Source organism: Thunnus maccoyii, chromosome 1 (assembly GCF_910596095.1).
Source record: "Thunnus maccoyii chromosome 1, fThuMac1.1, whole genome shotgun sequence".
NCBI lineage: Eukaryota > Metazoa > Chordata > Actinopteri > Scombriformes > Scombridae > Thunnus > Thunnus maccoyii.
The window spans coordinates 7,081,974-7,104,813 of NC_056533.1; the positions used below are offsets into that span (position 1 = coordinate 7,081,974).

General features: G+C 40.0%; 1 protein-coding gene and 1 long non-coding RNA gene across 2 annotated transcripts in view; both read right to left on the minus strand.

Moving 5' to 3' along the window:
* Positions 1-4,727: 4,727 nt before the first annotated feature.
* On the minus strand, positions 4,728-6,167 carry LOC121899234. Its single transcript, XR_006096657.1, has 2 exons — positions 5,908-6,167; positions 4,728-5,711 (listed from the first exon to the last, which is right to left on the minus strand). It is a non-coding gene; the product is annotated as an uncharacterized LOC121899234 (long non-coding RNA).
* Positions 6,168-8,780: 2,613 nt separating this feature from the next.
* The window catches only part of mmp15b (matrix metallopeptidase 15b), a 29,822-nt gene continuing 15,762 nt past the window's right edge, over positions 8,781-22,840 (minus strand). Inside the window, exons 7-10 of the mRNA XM_042411807.1 lie at positions 19,497-19,635; positions 14,941-15,091; positions 13,579-13,697; positions 8,781-11,326 (exon numbers count right to left, since the gene is read on the minus strand). Coding sequence (XP_042267741.1) covers positions 10,818-11,326; positions 13,579-13,697; positions 14,941-15,091; positions 19,497-19,635 — 918 coding nt within the window. The 3' untranslated portion in view covers positions 8,781-10,817. The remainder of the gene's footprint in view (positions 11,327-13,578; positions 13,698-14,940; positions 15,092-19,496; positions 19,636-22,840) is intronic.

The window sequence follows — 22,840 nt, forward strand, 5'->3', positions numbered from 1 at the left end:
TCATCAGCATCTGTACTGCTAAACTCCTTTGGAGTAGATCATAGAATATTGATGTTTTGTTCCTCTTTTATTGAAAATATTTTAACATTTTCATTTATCTGTTGGTTTACATCACTTTGTCAAAAAGACAAGAACCTATTGCAAGATTTTGATAAACTCAGCTTTAAAATTATTGGCAAAACACAGAGATCCCTAGTACTGCTAAATCCTGCACAAGTCCTTGAGGAAGTAAATAAGACTATCAAAGAGGCCACACATGTCCTCTACAACTACTTCAACTTTGTATGTTTTAGATGACCTGTATACAAACAAACAGAGGGAAGTTTGGTTTTATTCCAGAAGTCATTCAACTTGTGAACAGCCACAGTATAAGAAATGGTCAGTGTAACTTGTGAATAGACTGATACATGCACTTGCACTTTTGACACTCACATAATATGAGCCTTTGTGGTGTTGGATATTGTTGACCAGCTACAGACTAATCCTTGTGTATTTAAACTCTTTCTAACATTGTCAGATGCCTCAAATTGCCCCTTGAGGGAGTATTTTGAACTGAACTGAATTTCTCACATATCTCCAAATTGTTTTACAGAACTTGTTGGATCAATTTTGACTTTTTGCTGTTACGCAACATTATTTCTTCATAAATGTTATGATATTAAGACGTAAACCTGCATTAAATTATTTTTTTAAACAATATATATCATCAGCTTTTAAGTCGATGCAGTGAACTTGATAGCAAACTGTTGTAGAGAAACATTATCATTAATCAATATAAATCCAATATCTACTCTCTTTTAGCTCTATTTTTGGTCTCCACCAACTCCATCGCAAAGTGACAGCAATGTGTCTCAGCAGAAACAATGTCCCTGTTACTCTGGATAAACCACAAACCTTGCTGTCAACAGTTACCTTAAGGACTGTTTATTTGGAAAAAAAACAAAACAAAATTACAAAGGTAATTTTAAATCTACATGAAAAAACCTCTAATCGTACAGTTAAATCAAACTTCAATTTGTACACAGCCCTAATGATGCTCAACAGGTGTATTACTGTAAAGGTTTTCTTTTATAGATGGTTCAACTCCACTACATTCGGACATTTGGGGCTGAGTGTTCATTAGCTGTAGCTGCTAGTGATTATCATCCTTGCTGTGTGTGTGTATATGTGTGTGTGTGTGCACATGTGTGTGTCATCAGGCTAAAAGTGAGTTAATTTTCTACCCGAAGGAAAGACATGACTGCAAGTAATTAAGGCACTCCACAGGTATACCTGGTGATAACTGCAGCAGATAGATTTACAAGCAATGATCCTGACCAGACTCTGACACACACACACACACACACACACACACACACACACACACACACACAGCAGGAAAGCATTAAAAGCATGCAAATACAGTGCAAAGCAGGCCAACATACTCAAACCCTATGTGCACACACAATGTGCACCACTAATGTTGTTTGTTGACAAAGTGCACGGAGGTATGTCCTACTTTTAAAGTGCATCTTGTAATATCTCACAGTGCATCTTAAAGTAGGTCATTCGGTGGATTTAACTTCCCACAGTCAGAGTACAAACTTGTCAAACCCATGAGTATTGAACAGATTGTTTTGGTACTTTCTCCTTAAAAGCGTACATCCTCCTCCAGAGTTACAACAGGCCTGACTCTGCTTGTTTTCATGAGCAAGTTAATAGTTCAAGGACCAACAAAACACAGGCTCTAAATCTAGATGTTGGTTACTGATTAAACTAGTAGTAGTAGTTACAGTACAAATGTGTATTTGTCAGATATACATGGCTAAAATTCCGTAGCAACACTAAAGGATCGATAACACTTTTTAAACACCAAAGTTGTTGGATGGATGAATAAAGGTTTCAGTTCAATCATTACCACTGGTGGAGAAAAAATGTTTGCCTTTGTTGTTTGCGCCCAACATAAGCAAACATAGCTGCGTACAACTAAGGTAACTAGCTAACTGAGCTAGGGTCTAACGCAATACATACTGATGGATGTTTTTTTAATTCTCCACTGAATCCTCCAGCACTAATATCAATATAACTGATGACTCTGAGTCCTGTTTTAGTTTTCAACCCTTTTGACATAAATGATGACAATATTGGCATTTAAAATGAATACTTTGATCCTGACAATAATCTTGATCATTTTAAAAAATCTAAATTATCATGCCAATACTTTCATGAGGATCAGTTTAATCATTTAACCCAAAACCAATCTGAGAAAAATCAAGTACGTGCTTTTTCGACTTTTCACTTGAATATCTGTAGTCTTCCTAAAAACTATGATCACCTGACTCAGTATAAAGCATACCTTTTCAGTGATTGTTTTATCAGAAGCTTAGTCTTAATGTAGGTAAGACTGATGTGGAGTCATTGTTCATCACAGTTCCTGTTGTTCACTATTTGATGGAAAAAAGTATTATAATTGGATATATTTATAGACCACCTGATTCTGACATCAGCTTTCATGGACGCCCTCTACTTTACCCTGGAAATGATGTAAGGAAGGGAAAATGTGTGTGTTACCTTGTGATTTCAATATTAACCTGCTCAAAGATGAACTGTCATCTACTGTTGATTTCCTCAATGTACGTCCTTCAACTTATTTTTATACCTTGATTCATACACCTACTAGAATAACAGGCTCATCTGCTACACTTACTGACAACATATTAATTAATTATTTAGATTACACTATTAGTGCAGGATTATTGCTGACTGATATTTCTGATCATCTTCATAAGAGAAAAACAAATAGGAAATCTTGGGTTACTGAAGAATTAAAAAGATCTTCTATTATAAAGAATTATTAAGAAAAGCCAAAAAGAAATATTTTTCAGAAAAATTCCCCCAAGCCTCTTAAAATATTAAGTCATCATGGAACCTCATCAATCAAATACTAAAGAGAAAAAAAGCTCCTGTAGTCTAGCCATCTGAGATGTTGGGGAGTGATGGAATCCCTCTTAACTGCAGAGAGATAGCTGATGGTTTTAATACATTTTTATAAATGTAGGATTTTCCTTAGCCAAGAATTTTAATGATTCTGGTGAGACTCCAACTGATTTAATTACAGGTAAATTTTCCTCACTTTGCAATTTTGAGCCATCCACTGCTAAAGAAATACATAGTGTTATTATGAAGCTAAAGGATTCTGCTGAGAGACATGATGGAATCAGAAGTAACTTGATAAAAGAAATTGTTAGTTCAGTCATTGATCCTCTCACCAATATTTTCTCCTTACAAACAGGTGTTGTGCTACATGATCTTAAAGTTGTTCAAGTTATATCCCTTTACAAATCAGGTGACCATGATACTTTTACAAATCAACGTCCAATCTCTATACTACCTTGTTTTTCAAAAGTACTGGAGAATCTTCTGTAAGACTCTCAAAGCACAACATCCTGATAACAACATCCTGTACAAACATCAGTATGGTTTCCGAAAAATATACACAACAGAATTGGCACTGTCACAGCTTGTTCACAAGATCTCTACTGCCTTGGATGGAAAACTATCTGCACTCAGCATCTTTTTAGATTCATCCAAAGCATTTGATAGTTAACCACAATATTCTTATTTCTAAGATTAACAAATATGGATTACAGGATGTTGCACTCAAACAGCCATTTATTTAAACAATATAGAACAATTTGCATCCATAAATGGTTGTATTTCAGATAGATTAAAATTACTTTGTGGATTATCCCAAGGTTCTAATCATGGTTCTATTTTTGATTTACATTAATGACTTGCCCATGATTTGCAAAGATTTTATTTTAGATTTCTATTTTATTTCCGATGATACTAATCTCATTTCAAAGCACTAATCCATCATGCAAACAATGGAATATCTGTAATTTTGAATGAGGTTTTTGTATTTCTGAGACAGAAAAGTTTTTTTTTTTTGCTATTTCTAAATTATTAATTAGTTTTGGACAAATGGAACATGTGACCAGCTGGAAAGTCTGAGGATTATTGAAGGCATTAGAACTTATCCTCTACCAATTTTCAACAATCTATCTAATGGTTAGTGAGATATTTCACTCTGGACCCATAAGAGAGACAGACCAACACACCGTCAATCCTTAAGAAATGTCTCAAACGTCTTGTGTTCTTTTTCTCATCCTTGTGATAAAAACCTTTTTCTTTGTGTAAGCTTGCAGCCCTCAGCTAGGTTCCTCCATTAATTGATCACGCGGAAGACAAAATAACTATCATTTGGTGTCAATTTTGGGCAATTACGCCTGCAACGGGATGTGAGTAGGTGTCACTTCATTTTCTGTCTTAGAGTAACTTGCTCTAAGTCACAAAAACATCTAATTAAAGTCTGCTGTCAGTCTCTTCTGTAATTTTGGTGTTTGGATAAAATACATCACAAAAAAAAGCCTTCTGGTGCTGTGAACAATGAATTTCCTCTCAGTGTGATGACACCATTGCCCGGTTCATTTCTTACTGGCTCCACACGCTGCCTGCTAGTTTCCTCCCTGCTCATGTGACTTCATGGCAGTCGGCCAAACCTCCAATGGCCCATAAGGCCATTCTGCTGCTGGTCCCGTGTGAGACAGGAAGCAAGGCCCTATGGACAGTGACCTCACCGCAGGAAGAGAGTGGAGGGTGTGTAGTATGTCCGTGTCTAGTTCTCCATTCAATTCAAAAAGTTGAGAGAACATTGTACTGCATCAGTCAAGCTTAAAAAACACAACTTTCAATATTTTTCAGAGCAATTTTTAATGTGTACATGTCCAGCATGGCTTGTTAACACACTCAACTAGAGGTGAACACACAACACAAATGTATAAAATCTTACATTTTCTACAGAAAAAACCCCACTAACAACCAATCAAAAAAAACTAATTGGAATGTTATTAACAAAAAAAAAAATCATTCTTGACAGAGAGAAACAAATGCACAAAATAAAATCAAAATAAGACACAAATTATCAAAGACAAACAGTAACCTCATCAGGTTTGATTGATCGTTGCTTTCTTTTCTTTTTTTCCCCCCAATTTCATCCCAGTTCAGGATGACAGCGAGGTTTTTCCAAAAGTCACTAAACCATTACTTAAGTAGTAATGAAGAGAGAAAATCAAGTGAGCCTAGTGTGAGATGCAAAGTTCCACTATTGATGCTCAGTGCAAAATTGACTGAGCCCAAAAAGAAATCTACTCCCTACTGTAGCTACAGTTAGTGGATGAAAAGAGTTTTCATAAGTGGGCTGCTCAACAGTCTCAAAGTCTGTCTGAAGTCTTGGAGAAGCTGCGGCACAACGAGCCACAGCTCAGCACAGACGCTCAGAGTCATTTGTCAGCCATCTTCTCTGTTTCATCCCCGCGGCGAACAGATGAGCTAGCTGAGTGGTGCTTTAAAATGAGTGGTTTCAGAATGAGTAGGCTCGACGAGCGAGGTGAGATGCGCTCTGGGAAGAGCGAGAAGCATCCGGACAACCCGCAATCCTCTGAGTTCAGGCCATCGTGAGCCACAAAGTTGACCCGAAACTGAAGGAGAACACAGTCTTGCTGTAGGTCACGTTGGACAGACAGATTTTTTTTTCTCTTTGATCTTTTCTGTCCGTTATTTATTGATCTGCTTTTCCTGGAAGAGTTCAGACTTTGCACAGGGCTGATGCAATGACTTTTTGAAGCTAGTGGTTATCAGGCAGTGCGGGGATACACAGTGACAGCATGGATCTGAAACACAAGAAGTACAGCTAGAGTGGACAGCTAGAAGACGAACATGGCTTGTGAATGACTGTGGAGACTGTTCGTTAGTATAACTGACAAAAAAGAAAACAGTGGGGCTGACGAGGAATGCTTAACATGCAGTGTTTACAGAAACACATCCTGAGAGAGATGAAAGCTCAGACAAGCTCAGCGATGTCCTAACCTTAGCTAAACTTTGCATCGGGGCGCCTCACGTCAAAACAGACGAGATTTAAAGTCGCGGCCTTTGTGGCATCAACAACCTTTGCTGTAATCAAAACCTGACAGCTACAGTGCTTTAAAGCAGGTCTTTCCACAGTGTAACAACATTGCTGAACAAGGCTTCAGGACCTGAAAAAGAACTGTCACGAGGAGGTGGATCTAAAAACAGGCTTTGCTGCGTGAGGTTGGACCTTGGCCTGGACTCGTTTCCTCTGGGGGGGGGGGGGGGGGGGGGGGGGGGGGGGGGGGGGGGGGTGAGGTTGGGGAGGACAATAATGTGTTTATGTGTGTGTATTAGGGTGAGAGAAACAGGGGGAGGAGAAAGAAAGAGAGAGACAGAGAGACAGAGAGAGAGAGAGAGCGAGAGAGAGAGAGAGAGAAGGCCATTGTTGTTATTATGATCCCCTCGGGCTTAGAGGCCTGGGCTGTGAGGGGTGGGGACAGAGAGAGTGTGGGAGATTTACAGTCAGCACAGAGAAAACAGACCTCACTTATGGAGAGTAGAGCTGATTAGCTGAACACCTCGGGCACGCCTACTCGTGCCTGCTCGCACAAACAAACGGGCATCAATCAGCCTTGACACATTTTTTTTTTCATGAACTATCCATATTTTTACCGGGTGTCCTGAGACAATGAACTGTAGTAAATCAAATCCTTGTCCGTGTGTCACCTTACAGAGAATCTCTCAAACTGCTGAATCACTGAAATTTCAAGTCAAGCAAACTCAGGTGCAATCCAATTTTTTTTTTTTTTTAAACTTTGAAGTGGTTACTTTCGCTTTGAAGTGGTTAACTTTAAGTGGGTGCTGTGTGTGGAGGTTACAGAGGAGAAAGGGAGGCTTGATAAAGAAGAACGTTGTACACAGATTTGTGTCTAGCGCAATGAGTCGGCATTTTCTGAGCCGGTCCAGACGCTGGGCTGTCTAAGCACTCTTGTTCATTGATGTGCCGGAAGGACCAATGGAAGAGCAGGGCGGAATAGATAGACCATGTGGGAGGGTAGAGGGTGGGAGGGGGTGCTTTTAACGCTGATTAGCTGTGTCCGCCAACCCCCTCAACCCTGATGATGAGGAGGTGAGCGATGGACACAGGACACCGTTTCCTGGCAACCGCTATCGACTGGCCGCAGATCAATCCCCAGACTTCTGGTGATGGCTGATTATGCTCTTCCTTTTCTTCCTTTCACTACAAGTGTCCTGTTGGCTTTACCTCCGTCTGCTAAGGTGTCGCAACCCCTGACCCACTTCAGCCTGTCTTCACCTAACTGGAGGGCTTTACAGAGAGGCGGTGTCATGTATCTGCTCAGTCCGTCAACATAGAAGCTGTAGTCTGACTGGCACAAAGAAAGATAGATAAAACTGCCCCTGCGTGTGAGGCAGGATTGGAGTGAATAAACAGGCTTTAAAACATGTAACGGGGCACATACGCAGCTGCAAGCAAAGCACTTACAGCAAACATTCCTAAAAAAGGCCTGTCACCTACTGTAAGCTAAAGTTTCCTCTCTGGCCGGCGCTGTTGTTGAGTTAGCAGGAGAATTTGGGTCACATGGGCTGTTGCCAGAGGGATAGAATGAGAGCCATCAAAACCCTCTCTCTCTCGCTCTCTCTCTCTTCCCACCCCTCCTTATTCCTGAGATCTAAACTTTGCAAGCTCAGGGAGAAGAGGTCAGCCTCTCTCTGTCCTCTCTCCCTCCTTCCTCCCCACTTTCCTTGTTTCAGCTGCAGGAAATTTGGTCTCTCCTCACCCTCCCCGTCCACATCTGTGTAACCTGATCTGGGCGAGCTGAGCCCCCTCTGGTCAGAGTGGCAGCTTACTTCTTAATGCTATCTCAGATAAGCCTTCCTCCCATTCTTTTTTGAAGTCATCCACTCCTACACTCTCCAAATCTTATTTCTCTTAAAGAAAATGGATGATTGTATGAGGTCATTTCATTTTTTTTTCATTGCTGCTACACCTTTGTGACTATAATAGGACTGTTCCTTCCACAAGAGTAATGTTACCTGACCCATGATATTCCTGAAAATCTATTTACAAAGTCAAATCAAACTGTATTGTCTTGTACAGGACCACACTAGTGGTTTTATATGTTTTGGCCTCTTTACTAGAATTCAAGTATACTTGACACTTTAGCCAACCGTTCTGCAAACCTTGCTGTTATGTTTTAGAATTCTGAATGCTGTTTTCAAAGGCAGCCATTGGTTTCCATGCATTTCCATATGGATCAAAAATCAAGTAAGCTATGTCAAAGTTACATTATCTTTGTGTTTCAAGAGTCTGCTAGTTGATTCTCATACTGCATGTGAATGAATGGAAAGCAATGGCTGTCCGGTACTTTAGGAAATATATATACAAAAATGCAGTGGTGGAAAGTAACTATGTACATTTATTCAAGTACTGTACTTAAGTATCATTTTGAGGTTCTTGTACTTTACTTGAGTATTTCCATTTGATGCTACTTTATACTTAAACTCCACTACATTTCAGAGGGAAATACTGTAATTTCTACTCCACTATATTTATTTGACAACTTTGATTATCATTAATCATCTAACGACCCCTCAGATTTATCTGGTGACCCTTTGGAGGGGCCCTACCCCTAGGTTGGGAAGGACTGGACTAAACTAGCTAGCTGTATATAAAGTAGTTCAAACTAGCTCCACCTCCAGCAGCTACAACAGTAACATGCTGCTTACAAACTGGTGCTTCAGTATTAATAATCTAATGATGTCATATATAATAATATATCAGTCAGAGGGATGAAATGAGAACTTTTACTTTAATACTTTAAGTACATTCCGCTGCTTATACTTATGTACTTTTACTTAAGTGAGTTTTTTAAGTAGGATTTTTACTTAAGTAATGGATCGGATTACTTCTTCCACCACTGCAAAAATGTAAAACTCAACTCATAGTTGTCAATGATTTGTAGTTAAAAAACACTGGTATGGTCCTTTAACACTGGCAAACTAAATGAGTTGTTAAGATGGACGTTTTTCTGTGCAAACACCTTTCTGTTCTTGCAACATGAAAAGGAAGTGGAGAATGTTTTGGTTCTGGGAGTTCAAGGTTTAGTTTAAGGGTCAAGGGGGTTAACAGCATTTGCACACACCTGCTGTTTTTTAATGAAGAGGATTAGTCCGTGTTCACATGAGCCGCGATCTATCTACTGCCCACCCTGGAGCTCCCAGCTTTACAACAGAAAGACCGCAGGTCATGAATGAGGTTTCTTGACTTGTCCTTTTAAAAAACACCAGCAATAAAAAGTGCATTAGAAACGACATGGTACATTAGCTGCGCCATGCGACTGCTGTGTTGCACTTGCTGTGTTACATCCTGTTCTGAGCTTGTTTCACGTCAAACACATGGATGCAATGAATGCTCTGTTTTCTGTGTTATTTCACAGTGAGCTGACTTTGTAAATTAACCATTAGTCTGTTTCCTCTGTAGCACAAAGGAAAAGGTCTTATTGCTGACAGATAGAGGCACTCAGAGAATTAGCCACATAAACGAAAGTTAAGGGAAGAGGTCCCTTTTAAAGTCTGTTTACCCTATCAGCCTAAGAGCTCTTTAAATGGTTTCCAAATAAGGGAAAGACAAGGTACGACTATTGTCCAACTGTGCGAGCACAAGATAAAGAAAGAAAATAAAGAAGTTAGTCTGAATTTAAAGGATAATTATGATTTATTACAACTTGGGTCTGATTTGAGTTTTAGCCATCATTTCTATCAGAACTGAGAACATGGAAATGTTGCTACAAGAGGTCTGACAAGGTTAAGAATTAGAACTGGTTGTAAACAAACAAGTAAGCCAGTATAAACCACTACTGGGGGAATAAATTAACCATTTCTCTTTGTTTTGTTTTCTCTCAAATAAGTCTGAATAACCTGGAAGTTTGTTAAAAACTGGTCTAATCGTTTGAACGCTCAACCCGCCTGACTTCTTCGTAGAGATGTCGCAGCTTTCCCAGATTTCAGAAATTAACTTGAGTACAAATGTGCATAACTGCAAAAATAAGATCCAAGTTGTAATATATCACCCTTTAAAACCAAACAACAAACTAACCTCTAATCCAACCTCCAGACTTTCAACCAAAACTTGCTCAGAGGGCCTCAAACGGAGGGTAATATCTGGTCTCAGACTTGGCTTCATGATACCTCTTAAAAGTAAACTCCAGTGAAATGTCTGTTGTGACCAAACCCCGTTTCTCTCTCCCACCCCAAAACATACTGTACTGCAGAGAAAAGGGAAGAGATGGAGGAAAGAGAGGGCTGTGAAAGCTTGGTGGTCTGTTGACTGATAGTTCTCTCTTTTCAAGCTCTGTTCATGTCTTGCATTTGTGGCAACTGTGATAGCATAAGCAGATGTCAAGTTATCAGTGAGGAAAAAGCCCCTACTGAGATTAGGGGAACGGGGAGGGTGGTGCAGAGAATAGAACGGCCTTCCTGGTTTAGAAATAATAATAATAACAGTAAAAAGTCACACAAAATGAACCAAAACAAAAACAAGAAAAAAAAAAAAAACAATGTGCAAACTTCTCTCATATAAATAGTCTACAGTCAACGCATTGTAGAGCACCATGGGAGACAGGAGGAGGTTAGGGTGGTGGTGTGTTTGTTGTGTATGTGTGTGTGTGTGTGTGTGTGTGTCTGTGTAAAAGACATAAATTATGCTTGCTTCTAGTTTGTGTGTGTGTGTATGTGTATCAGTACAGTATTTGCATGGATCTACTACCACGTGTACTATGAGTTGCAGGAGCCACTGAGCACAGAGACTTGAGACAGATGATCACTGGAAGGAGGGTTGGATTAGAGGAGGACGGGGGCGTCTAAGGTCCATTTTAAGTTCAAAGTTCAGTGTCCTCTAATGTCAAGGGTCAGACCCAGTCCTGCAGCGAGCGCTTGCAATGCACCAGCAGCCGCGGCGCCCCTTTGCTCTGCAGCGTGTTGATGATGGCGTAGATCAGTCCCAGGATGCACAGCACCAGGACGAGTGGGATGGTCACCATCAGGATGTTCATGGTCCGCTCCTCGCTGTCGTCCACCTTCAGCACCACGTCCACCTCGTTGGTGTCTTCCTCACGACCCTCGCGGTAGTCTTCGTCTATGTCGTTGTCGGTGCCTTTGCCTCCGTCTTTGTCAGTCCTGCCACGATCTGTTCCATCTTTGCCCTTGTCGCCGTCACCTCCGGCGTCAGGGTTGAACGGCGGGCGGTTCACGTCTGGTTGTTTGCGTCCTGAGTCGGTGTCGGTGTCTCTGTCGGGGTCCAGGTCCACGCTGCAGCCCATGAAGTCTCGCAGGATGGACTTGGGGTAGCCTGGTTCGCTCTTCATGCGGTGGTTGTCAAACTTCCAGTACTTGGAGCCCTTGTAGAAGAAGGTGTAAGCTGCGGAAGACAAGCAGAGCAGAAAATATAAGCCAACATAACAGTCTGAAGATGGACAAATTAAAGGAATAGTTTTACATTTTGGGAAATGTGCTTATTCTGTTTGCAGAGAGTTAGATGAAAAGATCGATCTGATATTTGTCTGTTCAATATGAAACTGGAGCCAGCAGCCTTTAGCTTAGCTTAGCATAAAGACCAGAGACAGGGGGAAACAGTTAGCCTGGCTGAGAGTCCTGCATAGGGTGACCCACAAAAAAAGTGATTTGTGGGTGGTATTTTGTCTTTATTTTATCTCCCTGTTCGGTTCTGGGTAAAACAAAGAACATGCGGGTCGGATTGCGGGTGTTGGATAATAAATATATTTAAATAAAATTAAAATAGTAATAATTCAATTAAGTGTTTTAATCCTCTGACCTCTGCACCACATCAATCCTACATCAATTCTTTCCAAATCTGCTTTGTGTGTCGGCTCTGTCTTCTGCGCCACCTGCAGCGTTGGGGGCGGGCCAGACTGGGCTGTACCCACTCATTTGAACTCCTTGCCTGCTGTCTTGTGATTGATGTAATTCTTGACCTGTCACAGGCTGTGATGCTTATAGCGTCACATCACTTGACTCAAGTTTTGAATTAAGTTGGCGGTTGAATTAGCCAACAGTTAACAGCTTTAAAAACAGAGCTGTTGCTCCTGCTGCTAACCAGATTGGACCAGAGCAGCCCTGCAGCAATCGGTAGCCCCGGGTGACCTCGGTGCTAGTATGTCCAACCAGGTAAAACTGGACACGTTTCCAGCTTGAATGATTTCAGGGAAGAAACAGACTTTTGCAAGTGCATTTCCCATGTCCCACACTATTTTCCCCAGTGAACTACTAAACATGGCTGCTAATTCAGCTCCAAACCAACCTGCTTGCACCAACTTTCGCTGACATACGCAGGACATCCAGCGGTTTAAGACAAGTTACTGGTTACTACGTGGCTCAGAGAGATGCTTCACTGTTTTGCTGTTTCGTTGTTTTATACAATGACAATAAAGATTCTTGAAAACTGGTCTTGTGCTGCTGTGTGTCTGTAGATGGATTTTCAGTTTGTTTATGTTAGTTCCTGTAATGCCTATTGATCACACTCTGGTGATTGGCAAGTATAGCTATCACTGAAAGCTTACTGCTGGATGAGGTCACCAATTTACATAATACATATAAAAAGATTATACAACCTACTTGAGGCTTCATTTTAGGGTTGCTACTATTGTTTTCTTTATCAATTAATCTTCTGATCTTGATTAATTATTAATCATTAACTCAAAGAAATGTCAGAAAAAATGTAAAAATGGCCCGCCCATAAAAACCAAATGCCCAGCCAGTAACTTTCCTCTGGCACCGGGACTGGCCACCTGGAATATGAGAACCGCTTCAATCAGGTGCGTTACTAACAGGCACGTTAACTGTGGAAATGTGCTGCTCAGTATCATGAGAATAAGCAAGAAATATTCATTTAAATTGTATTTCCCGAATTACTTTTGTTTTAAAATATATTATCTTAATTTCACATATGAAATGGCCCAAAATTGATCACTTTAAACATACTGCTGCCTAACGCGCTTGAAATGATTCCATCACACACTTTTTAAGCCAAATATGCGGTTGATCACCGTAATGTGATCCCTATGAGATGTTTCCACTGCACATGGTTATTATAGGATATGCAGTTTCGGGTCAGGCCATGGATCTTATGTCGACTGGTAGGATCGGGTTGTGGAACTAATTGGCCATATGTTCGGGTGACGGGCAGACCTGGTATTGCACGTCGCGGGGGGTAGGTCTTGAAAATCAGACCCGTGCAGGACTCTGGCCTGGCTCTGTCTTATGGCAACAAAAGATCACTAACTTTAATCCATACAAATATGGAAGTGTAAAATCAACAAGTTGTTGGGTTTATGTGTGGGATTATTTCTTACCATCACCATGACAAAATGATTTGATATATGAACGGAAAAAATGAACACAGAAATTGCTCGGAGATTGGATCATCCTCTCTACTTTCACTAAGCACAGAAAACTCTCTACATGAAGGCTCACATTCACTTCCTAACAGACTCACAAACACAAACACAGACCATCCCCTCTCTCTCCCGATGAATGACCGACCACTCCCTGATTCTTTGTTTCAGGCGTGTCGCTGTCTGCCTGAGCCCCTCCTTGCCCTTCATCACACATGTGCACATACACTCAGAAACCACTCTCCTTGTCTCAGCTCACCTCCATCATCGCTGAGGAAGGCCCCCTTGGGAGTGGAAGGCACTGACGTTCCCCAGACGTTGATTGGTTTCGGGTAGCCTCGGTCAGCTGAACGCGACTGCTCGTTGAAGCGCCAGTACCTGCACGCAGCAGCGGAGGAGATGGTTGTTACTGTTGATCAACTGTCCAAACAAGACAGAGCAGGCTATTTACACAGTACATGATCATCCTGCATGGTGTGTATTTAACAGTACAGCTTCCACTGGACAATAATATCTGTTTTACCTATAAGTGTGAAACCTGAAGCAAATCAGTCACATTTCAAATTTTGATAAATGATCTTAAACTTTGTTGAGTTTTATTCAGTTTACTTTTTGATTAGTCCAGAGTTGTACTGTTCTCAGCCTGACCAATAGTGTAATTATTTTTCAATAAAAATATTTTTCAGTTCTTTTATTACGTTACCCTAGCACACACTTGTGTTATTTCTATTTTACAGCACTGCAAAGCGTCTTTTAAATGTTTGCTTTGTTCACAGCATTTTTGAACATTGCTAACGAAAGATCTGCACGAATATAGCTGCTGCTATCCCTCTTGTAAAGCATAACACTCATAGGACAATGCTAGGAATCTCTGACATGAATGATTCCTGTGATCTTAGTCATTTGAGTCTATATATGGAAATAAAAGCAAAACACTGGTGAACCTGGAGAACAGATGTAAAAACACCATACTGTATGAACTTATCTGCTGCCTCTACTTCCTAGCATGACAATAAAATCATATACATTAGAAACACATCAACAGTGAAATGATGCATGTCATTAACAAATATACGTTTCATACATATAATTTCAATGTCACACAGTAATGAGTTCATGTCATGGAGTCTTCTTTCTATCTGATCTATGGAGAATAAAACTAAATACAGGCATTTGGTGTATGATAAATGAGTCTTCCCTTAAGAAGAGTGGAAAAGGATTGAATGCATCACGAAAACCTTCTAAGCCATGTTGCTGGGAAACAGAAGGTGGATTAACCACACACACTTCAATCAATTAATCATCATTTTTCAAGCAAAAATTTCAAACATTTGATGGCTCAAGCTTCTCTTATGTGAGGATTTGCTGCCTTTCACTGCTTGTATACCATTTTAACGGAAAGATCTTTTAGACTTAGTCTTAGTTAGTTGGACAAAAAGAGACAAATAAGGATGTCTCCATTGGCTCTGGGAAACTATGATGGGTATTTTTTTCTCCACAGTTTCTTCATATTTCACTAAACAATTCATCAATTGACAAAATATTTAGCAGTTTAATAAAATTATTAATATACTCCTTGAAATGCAGGTGAATTACAGGGGTTTCCTGTAGGCTACATTACCTGTCTCCTTGGAAGAGGTAGGTGTAGCCGGATGGCTCCCACCAGATGGCTGTGTCTATTCGGTCGTAGGGAATCTCTTGGCCATAATCGACTAGCTCCAGCGGATAGCCTGGTTCCAGGTTAGCTTCCCGGAAAACCCAGAATCTGTGTCCTAAAAAGAAAAGAGCAGAGAGGAGAGGAAAGAATTGTTAACGATCTTCACGGTGCATACACTGGGACATTCCCTTTCCACTCCCACTCATAACCCTTGTGGACTCTGGAAAATGTTAACAAACACACAATCATACTGTATTTGACATGTACTCTGACAGGCGTAGACATGCTCGAGCACAGGCATTTAATTTGTTGGCGCAGAGTTTGCAAAATAATTGAAATGGAATGAGGAATAATAAGACAACAATAAGAACAATCATAGAAACCACACCAGCATTTACACACACTTATAAATTATATGAATGCAATAATGATTTGTTGGCAAGCAATCAAAAAGCACAGCAGAAGCGAGTACGACATCATTGACTAAGGAGTTTGGGTTTGGCTTGTAATTATCCATTAGGAGCGGCTTGTCTTATGTCGGGCTAAAGCAGATTTCTCGCTAAAGGGAAGGTTTTATTGTTTTTCACTGTGTCAGACAGGGGGACTCCGTTCCTCCTGGCATCATTACATCGCTCCTCTTGGCTTCAATCCATCTTTCCCTCCCTCTATGCACCCACCCATCCACCTCCGGCCCCTTGCTCCTCGTTTAAAATGAAAGCTCTACACTCAGCATCTGGAGAGAGCAAGAAGTTGACGCAATGCTTCCCAGGGTTCCTGCTGTGTGGAGTCCTGATGTAAAATCCCATGACTTATTCCATGACTTTCATCAAAGCGCTTCAGTGACCTAAAGATTTGATTCCTTCCTGCTGTGTAACAGTTGTTTTTCTTAAGGGATTTAAATTACTGTTGGGCTTGTTTTGGTTAAAAACAGCTGTGCAACCTTTGTGTAATACAAAAAAAAAAAAAAAAGAAGTGGATAAGACTGTAAAATGATGAGTTATATTTTGTAAGTCATGATTTCCTTTCAAAATCAATGACATTCCAGATATTTGATGTCAAACACAAACCTCCATCTGTGCTTCCATTCATCCTTCTATCTGTTTATATCCTCACTGATTCTATTCCCTGATGGCGTTTGCTAAAAATTAGTTTTAAAACCTAATTTTAAGGTTTCACACAAGACCTCTCTTGATACATAGCAGGCAGAGTCCAAACAAGCTGAACTCGGTAGTCCAAACGTGCAAGAATTGAAAAACAGAAGTGAAGTCAGTTTGCGACTGAGCCAGCAGTGTTCTTGCTGACAGCTCCGTTTCAAAAACAACTGTACACCTGTTAATCTCACTGTAATGTGAAATCTAATACCTCTGTTTGGTTTAACACATACAGTATCATTATTAGTTTTTATTGAAGCTTGCTGATGTAAGACTGACCGTGACCATGGACGTTGACCAGCTGGTCATCTTGAGCTGCCGAGTCAATATTTGGCGTAAAGGTCACTCCACAAAAGGAAACACCACGGAGGGAGCGGGGAGTGACGTTACTGACTTCCTCCTTAAGAAAGTGTAAACTCAGAGCCTTCGGGTGGATGCTGAAGGGGGGGGGGGGGGTTATGAGATGCTATACGAACAGCTGCAGCATAGCTTTCTGGTGAAGTATACGCTGTTATTGAAAGGGTGTGTTGGATATAATATATGTTTCAGTGAGAAGAGTTTGTGTCGAAGTGGACTCAATTTGACTCAAACGGAGATTGAGAAAGTACTGCTGTCTTCACGCTGACGCAAAGTCATGTCGTTGACAGATCTGATTGGCGCATTTAAACGGATATCCTACTCTTGTGTTTGTCTCCCCTTTTCTTGTGTTCTCAGGTCCGCCTCCTCTTCCTTTCATCCTTCTTTCCTTCTTTCTCTCTCTCTCAATCTATGCTATTGGCTTGCTGCCAAGTGTCACACTGAGAGTCTTGCCGATGACGTCATCCTCCTCCTCCTCGTCAACAGCTGCCCTGAAGCCTGTAGCTCCGACTCAAGCCGCCTTAAAGGCTGAGTTCTTTCTTTTTCATTCAACAACTTCATCCATCAGTGTAAAAGACAAGCTTATTCATAAATGGTTATAAAGTGAACTGCTCAAAGTAGCCTGACTCATCTTATCATTTTATTTCTTCCCTATTTGGATAAAATAACAAAAGTAAATACTACCCCAATTCTGGAGAAATTGAAAAATATGTTTGAAAGATAGAAAAGCCTCAGATGGATATTTTTCTTTGGGGAAAAATATCTGCCATAAAAATGATGGCCATGCCAAAATGATTCTGTGTGTTAAGTTTCCAATTCCAACGCCCGATAATCTATACAATCAAGTTAAATAACTTATAACCAATTGTATATGGAAGAGGAGAAAAGCACAAACAAAGGAGGGTTTATCCTGTCAAGTATCCAGTTGTATCACTGGGCTGTCACTCTGCATGCATTTCTGAAGACAGTTAGATTTAGTCAACCTAAACCATCTTGGGTCAGTATTGAACAGCGATCTGTAACAGCCATCAGTTAAAACATTGCTAACACTCATTACCCTACACATCCAGCACAATATATTACCATTTGAATCTGTTGTTTTTATTGCTTTCCTATTTATTGAGTCTTTAATTAGAGGACATACTGGGCTGCTATATTCTCTCATATTTTATGTTATCTATTTAGGCTTTATTTATTTTATATAAAAACATGCTTTTCCTTAAGTATTTTTAATTAATTTACTTAATTGCACTTTTTTAGCATAGCACTGGTCTTCTTACTGCTGCTTTTTATTGAGTTTTTAATTGTCCTTATGTGTTTCTAGGTATGTTAGTATATTTTTCATTTTCATTCTACTGTATTTTAATTTCTATATGGTTATGGTTGGAATGACAAATACATTTGAAACTTGAAACCTGAACTTGAAACTTGGTGAGGAGTGCAGTTAGTGCTTTTAGGAATCAGGCAAAATAATTAACCAAAGCCTCAACAAAAAATATCTATAATGAAGTTATAAAAAAAAACATCATCTGATTTTCCAGCTCTGGAAAGGACTAAGATGTGCGATAACAAATGATGAATGGAACGAGGTCTGGAGAATAGCTCTGAAACTAACTCAACTCAAAACCTTTCACAGGTATCACTGGACTCCCGGTAGGTTGTGGAGGGTGAGGTTAGGACCAGATAGCACTTTCTGGAAATGTTTATCTAATAAAGGGTCAAATAGCTAAACTTAAGTAATTTACATGAATAACGGCTGTCTAGATAAGTATAACAGAATGTCCTGAAGACTACAGATGGCAAAGTTACCAAATGAAAGAGTTGCATTTTAAAAAAACATGTGTGTCTGTCCATTTGCTACAGTAAGGTAGTAAGTTTATGACCTGCAGAGACTAACTCCCTATTTATTCTTTCTTCCTAAATTAGACTAAATTAGAAATTAATTAGATACTTATTTCATCTATTTATTTTTTTCTTTGTTGTTGTTTTATGGTGTTTTTTGTGGTTACCTCTGTTGTTTGCTTGCTAGTTCGTTTGCTGGCTCTTTGGCTTTGTCTGCCTGCTTGTCTGTATAAGTTACAAACTATTGCTCTGCTGTCTGATTTTTGTTTTTATTAGTTAATAAAAAAACTTAAAAAAAAACATGCAAGGTCCCAAAAAGTCTCAATAAAAAGAAAAAGAGAAATACAAGCTGCTTTCAGTAAATCAATAGTATAATTCATGAGATGTGCTAGAAGAAATTCACACTCGGCGTGTAGAATACATCATGTAGCACTGCTTTAAGGGAGGTGCAGGTATGTAGAGTATATCTTCTTCATCTGCAGAAGATGAAAAAGCCCTAGAGTGTGTTTAACTGTTATAATATGACAGCATTAAGAGATAACAGTTTAAAATGACTGTGGAGCGATACAGCTGTATTTAGGTTGTAAAGGAGAAACCAGCTGGTGCATGGTTTTCTACTCAGTAGAATGCTGAAGGGTATATTTATTATCCATATACTTGTGATATGAACCCTGCACTGCATCAGATAAAATACAATATCTTATCTATAAAGAAGAAAAGATACAAATACTTTTACCTTGAAAGGCTGACGTGCTGCTACATACAAATGTGGGACAGACTGACTTATGATAAAACCTGGATGTTGTGTTACACCACAGCATCCAATGAATCCATCTATGATTGTATATTGGCATGGTAAAATAAACACCGCTGCTTCACTGGAAACTGAATCCAAACACTGGTGTTGTTTGTCATTGTTACTACTAAAACACAGCAGTGTTGTCACACAAAGTTTGTATGTTACTTTCTTGCACGCTGTACGGCAGCTAGTACCTTAATTTCCAAATTGGGAATATTATCAAAGGCTGTTGACAGCTTATAATTCCAGACTGTTTGCAGCAGTACTTCTTTATCGACCTGATTGGAGGATGGACAGACTCATCACATGAGAGTTGTGTGCTGAGGAGCATGCTTCCATCAGTGTGTGAGATGTGAGTGTTTGCTGCATACCTTTAAAGAAGACGAACCTGCCGTCGTGTCTCTCATAGGCAGCATCTATGTCTCCAGGCAGCCCCCTCCAGAAGTGACCGATGGGCATTGGGTAGTTATCCAGAACCCTGTTCCTGCGGACCCTCCAGAACCAACGGCCCTGAGGGGAAGAAATTAAGAAGTGTGTTTGTGTGTGCATCATTTCTTATCCTCAGTTAAACTCTACAGCTTAAAAAAAAAAACCCAAGAGTAAAAGTTTTTCTTTCTTTCGATCATTTTTAATTCCTGGCTGAAATAAATCCAAAAGAAAATCAATTTCAAAAATCAGCTGATAAATTTAAGGGACCTCAAACAGAAGAACAGCTGATGGGTGGGATACACAGACAGCTGATCTATGAATATTATATTAGCCCTATATATTAGCAGTTTTTATCACTCCACGACATAGCACTGTTGTAAAGCTCGGTGGTTATTATGCCAAGCAAACTCAGCTCTGCAGGATAACTAGACCAGAACGTACAATAAACTAACAATAGCTGAACACTAGCAGTCTAATAATAGTCAGTCTCCACTCTGCTGGCTTTATCACGTCTCATTATTGCACTCTCTCTGTTCATCATAGCAAGATAACTTTTATAAAGAACTGTTCAGGTGATTTAACTGTCGAGCCAGCAGCACAAAACATGTCACCGGTAGCACATTTTAAGCACGGACAGAAACTTGTAGTGAACATTCATACAACTGTGTATATGCTGTGCACACAAGCCAGGGGACAGATTTACACCAGAAGCCCTCAGACTCATTCATAAGTGGTGAGTCAGTAGCCCTGCCTGTCCTGGATAATGTAACGGTAAAATGCTCAGAGCTGCTTCTTTCTGGCAAGCACACCTAGATTTGTCCTTCACGCAGGACACGCTGGCAGACAGGACGGCGCGGCACAGCACAGAATGGAACAGAACGGAGAGCTGGGAGTAACGGAACAGGGCCGACCTGGGCAGACTACTTGCTCCTCGATTTGTGTGGTCTGATGGCTCATTGCATTGACCAGATTAAGACTGAATTGACCATATTAGTCCTCAGCACAACAGACCAGATCTCGATGTGGGAGTTTCAATATTGAAAGCAGCTCAGTGTGCACTGCTGGCTGTCTTTATGTCCAACTCTCTGCTGTGAAGAAATAGCAGAAGTGAATAATAGAAAGTAGCAATTTCCCTTCAGAATGACAGGCCCCTTTCTTCTTCTAATGGACAGGACTCTGTGGAGAAGGGAACGTACTAATGATGTGCTACAGATTACTCCCACTCATAAAGTACAAGTAAGTGATTTTTGCCCATGCAGAGTAATAACAGAGAAGAACTATGGCTACAATATCTGATCAGTGGAGGCATCATTTTCAAATTGACAAGAGCACATCAGAATATGAACAGCACAGTCAGAATTTAATACTGAGCAAAGTGCTAAAAGGTGATAAAAATAAATAAATTTAAAAAAACAATTAAATGAGTCAATTCTAGCTGATAACATTTTGAGACAACATAATATCTGAAGTGCATATATCACTTCCCAATCTCAATGCTTTTCTTCCCACACTCAGACCATTAAGACATAAGCGAGACAGAAACATGGCTCTGTGTCGACCAGGCTTCTGATTGGCCTTGCCTGTAATTACATTTACAGAAGATAATCACAATTTAAATTGCCATCACCATATGGGTCAGGTCAGAGAGATCGCAATTGCATATTTTCCCCAGACCTATGTAATAGCTGTTGGTAGGGGAAGACAAAAAGTTATTTTTGGACACTAATGCTGTCAAGACTGAAATCAGGACTGAGGATGAAACCCAAGAATACAGATATTACTGGCTGAGATGAAACCCAAGAGCACAGATATAACTGCTTGACCATGTGCAGCTCATGTCCAGACAGCTGGATGCCAAATCTTATAACTAGTGGTCAGAGTCAGACACACTTCCAGTCCAAGATAGGAGATATTCATAGACTGACTCTATGTCTTTGTAGGGACAGGACTAGTAGACCTTTGATACAGTGCTGTTTCATTTCCATGCCAGAGTTAAGTTTAATGTCTATTGTATTCTATTGTACCACAATAAAATAGATAAGCTAATAAGCTTTATGTAAATATCTGTGCAGGGTTTTCATATAGATTGTAATTTTGATCTAAATACTGTTGTGTCAAAAAAGGTTTACTGGGATCCAGTTCAATATGTGGCTGACACTGTTGGATGTCAGTGACTCCCTACTGTAGCAGTCTACTGTCAAATGTCAAAACTTCAGATATCATAACAACATTTCTGGAAGGGAAGCAGAGCTCCATTACAGTAAAGCCTGGGTGTTCTCTGTCCAGCTCGCTCTCATATCTGCAAAGCTCTTTGGTGTTCAACGCTGCCAACACTGGACACCTCTTCTGACCTCTCCCACTGAAACACATCATTGCTTATCTTTGTAGAGCTGCACTATGTATAGACCGTCACTGAACAGATCCAGACCTAGTAGAGGAAACACAGGAGGAAGTGGAGTCCTATTTGCTACTGAAATTATAATTCAAGCTACTTCACAAAGGGGAATTTTTAATATCAACCCAAGCCGTATTTTACTACTGTCTCCTACACTGCAGCCCACTAACTGCAGTGCAGGTTATGTTTACTGTCTTGTTCTAGAAATAAGATAACATAAGGGCTATATGAACAATTATTTTTTCAGCAAATCAATCAATTGTTCCATCAACAAAATGTCACAAATAATAACAAATGTTCATCACAAGTTACCAAACCCTAAAATTTTAAATTTCTTAACTTAATGTTCTCTAAAAAAAATCTAGTTTTTAAGCTAAAACTAGCCTACATATATTTCTTGCATCAGGAACAATAACAGCACCTACACGTTCTGTGAAAATACTTTGCAGATTTATACAATAGCTAAAGGCACAGGGCTGGGTTGCATAATAGCAAAAAGGCTTAAGTATTAAATACATAATAAAACAGCTGACATAGCAACTACAGCCAACAGTAAAATGGTACAAATGACTAGCAAACCCAGCTAATAACAAACTGCTGCTTGCTTCAGCCCATATTTGTGTGGGTCCAGAGGCTCTTTAAGGCCAACACCTGACCACACCACACCCCTTTGAACAATGTTCCATCTCATAAAAAACACCGGCCCTGTTGGTTTACAGTCCACAAGGACCTGATTGAAAACAGATCCCCTGTTGGCCATGCACGTGCCATTTGGCTCCAACTGATTCTCCAGAAAAGAATAAGTAATTTATTGACTTGTCAGGACAGCTCCTCTGCTGAAGGCCAACTGAATTTCCAAGCAGGGACACATAATTAACGATTGTGAAGATA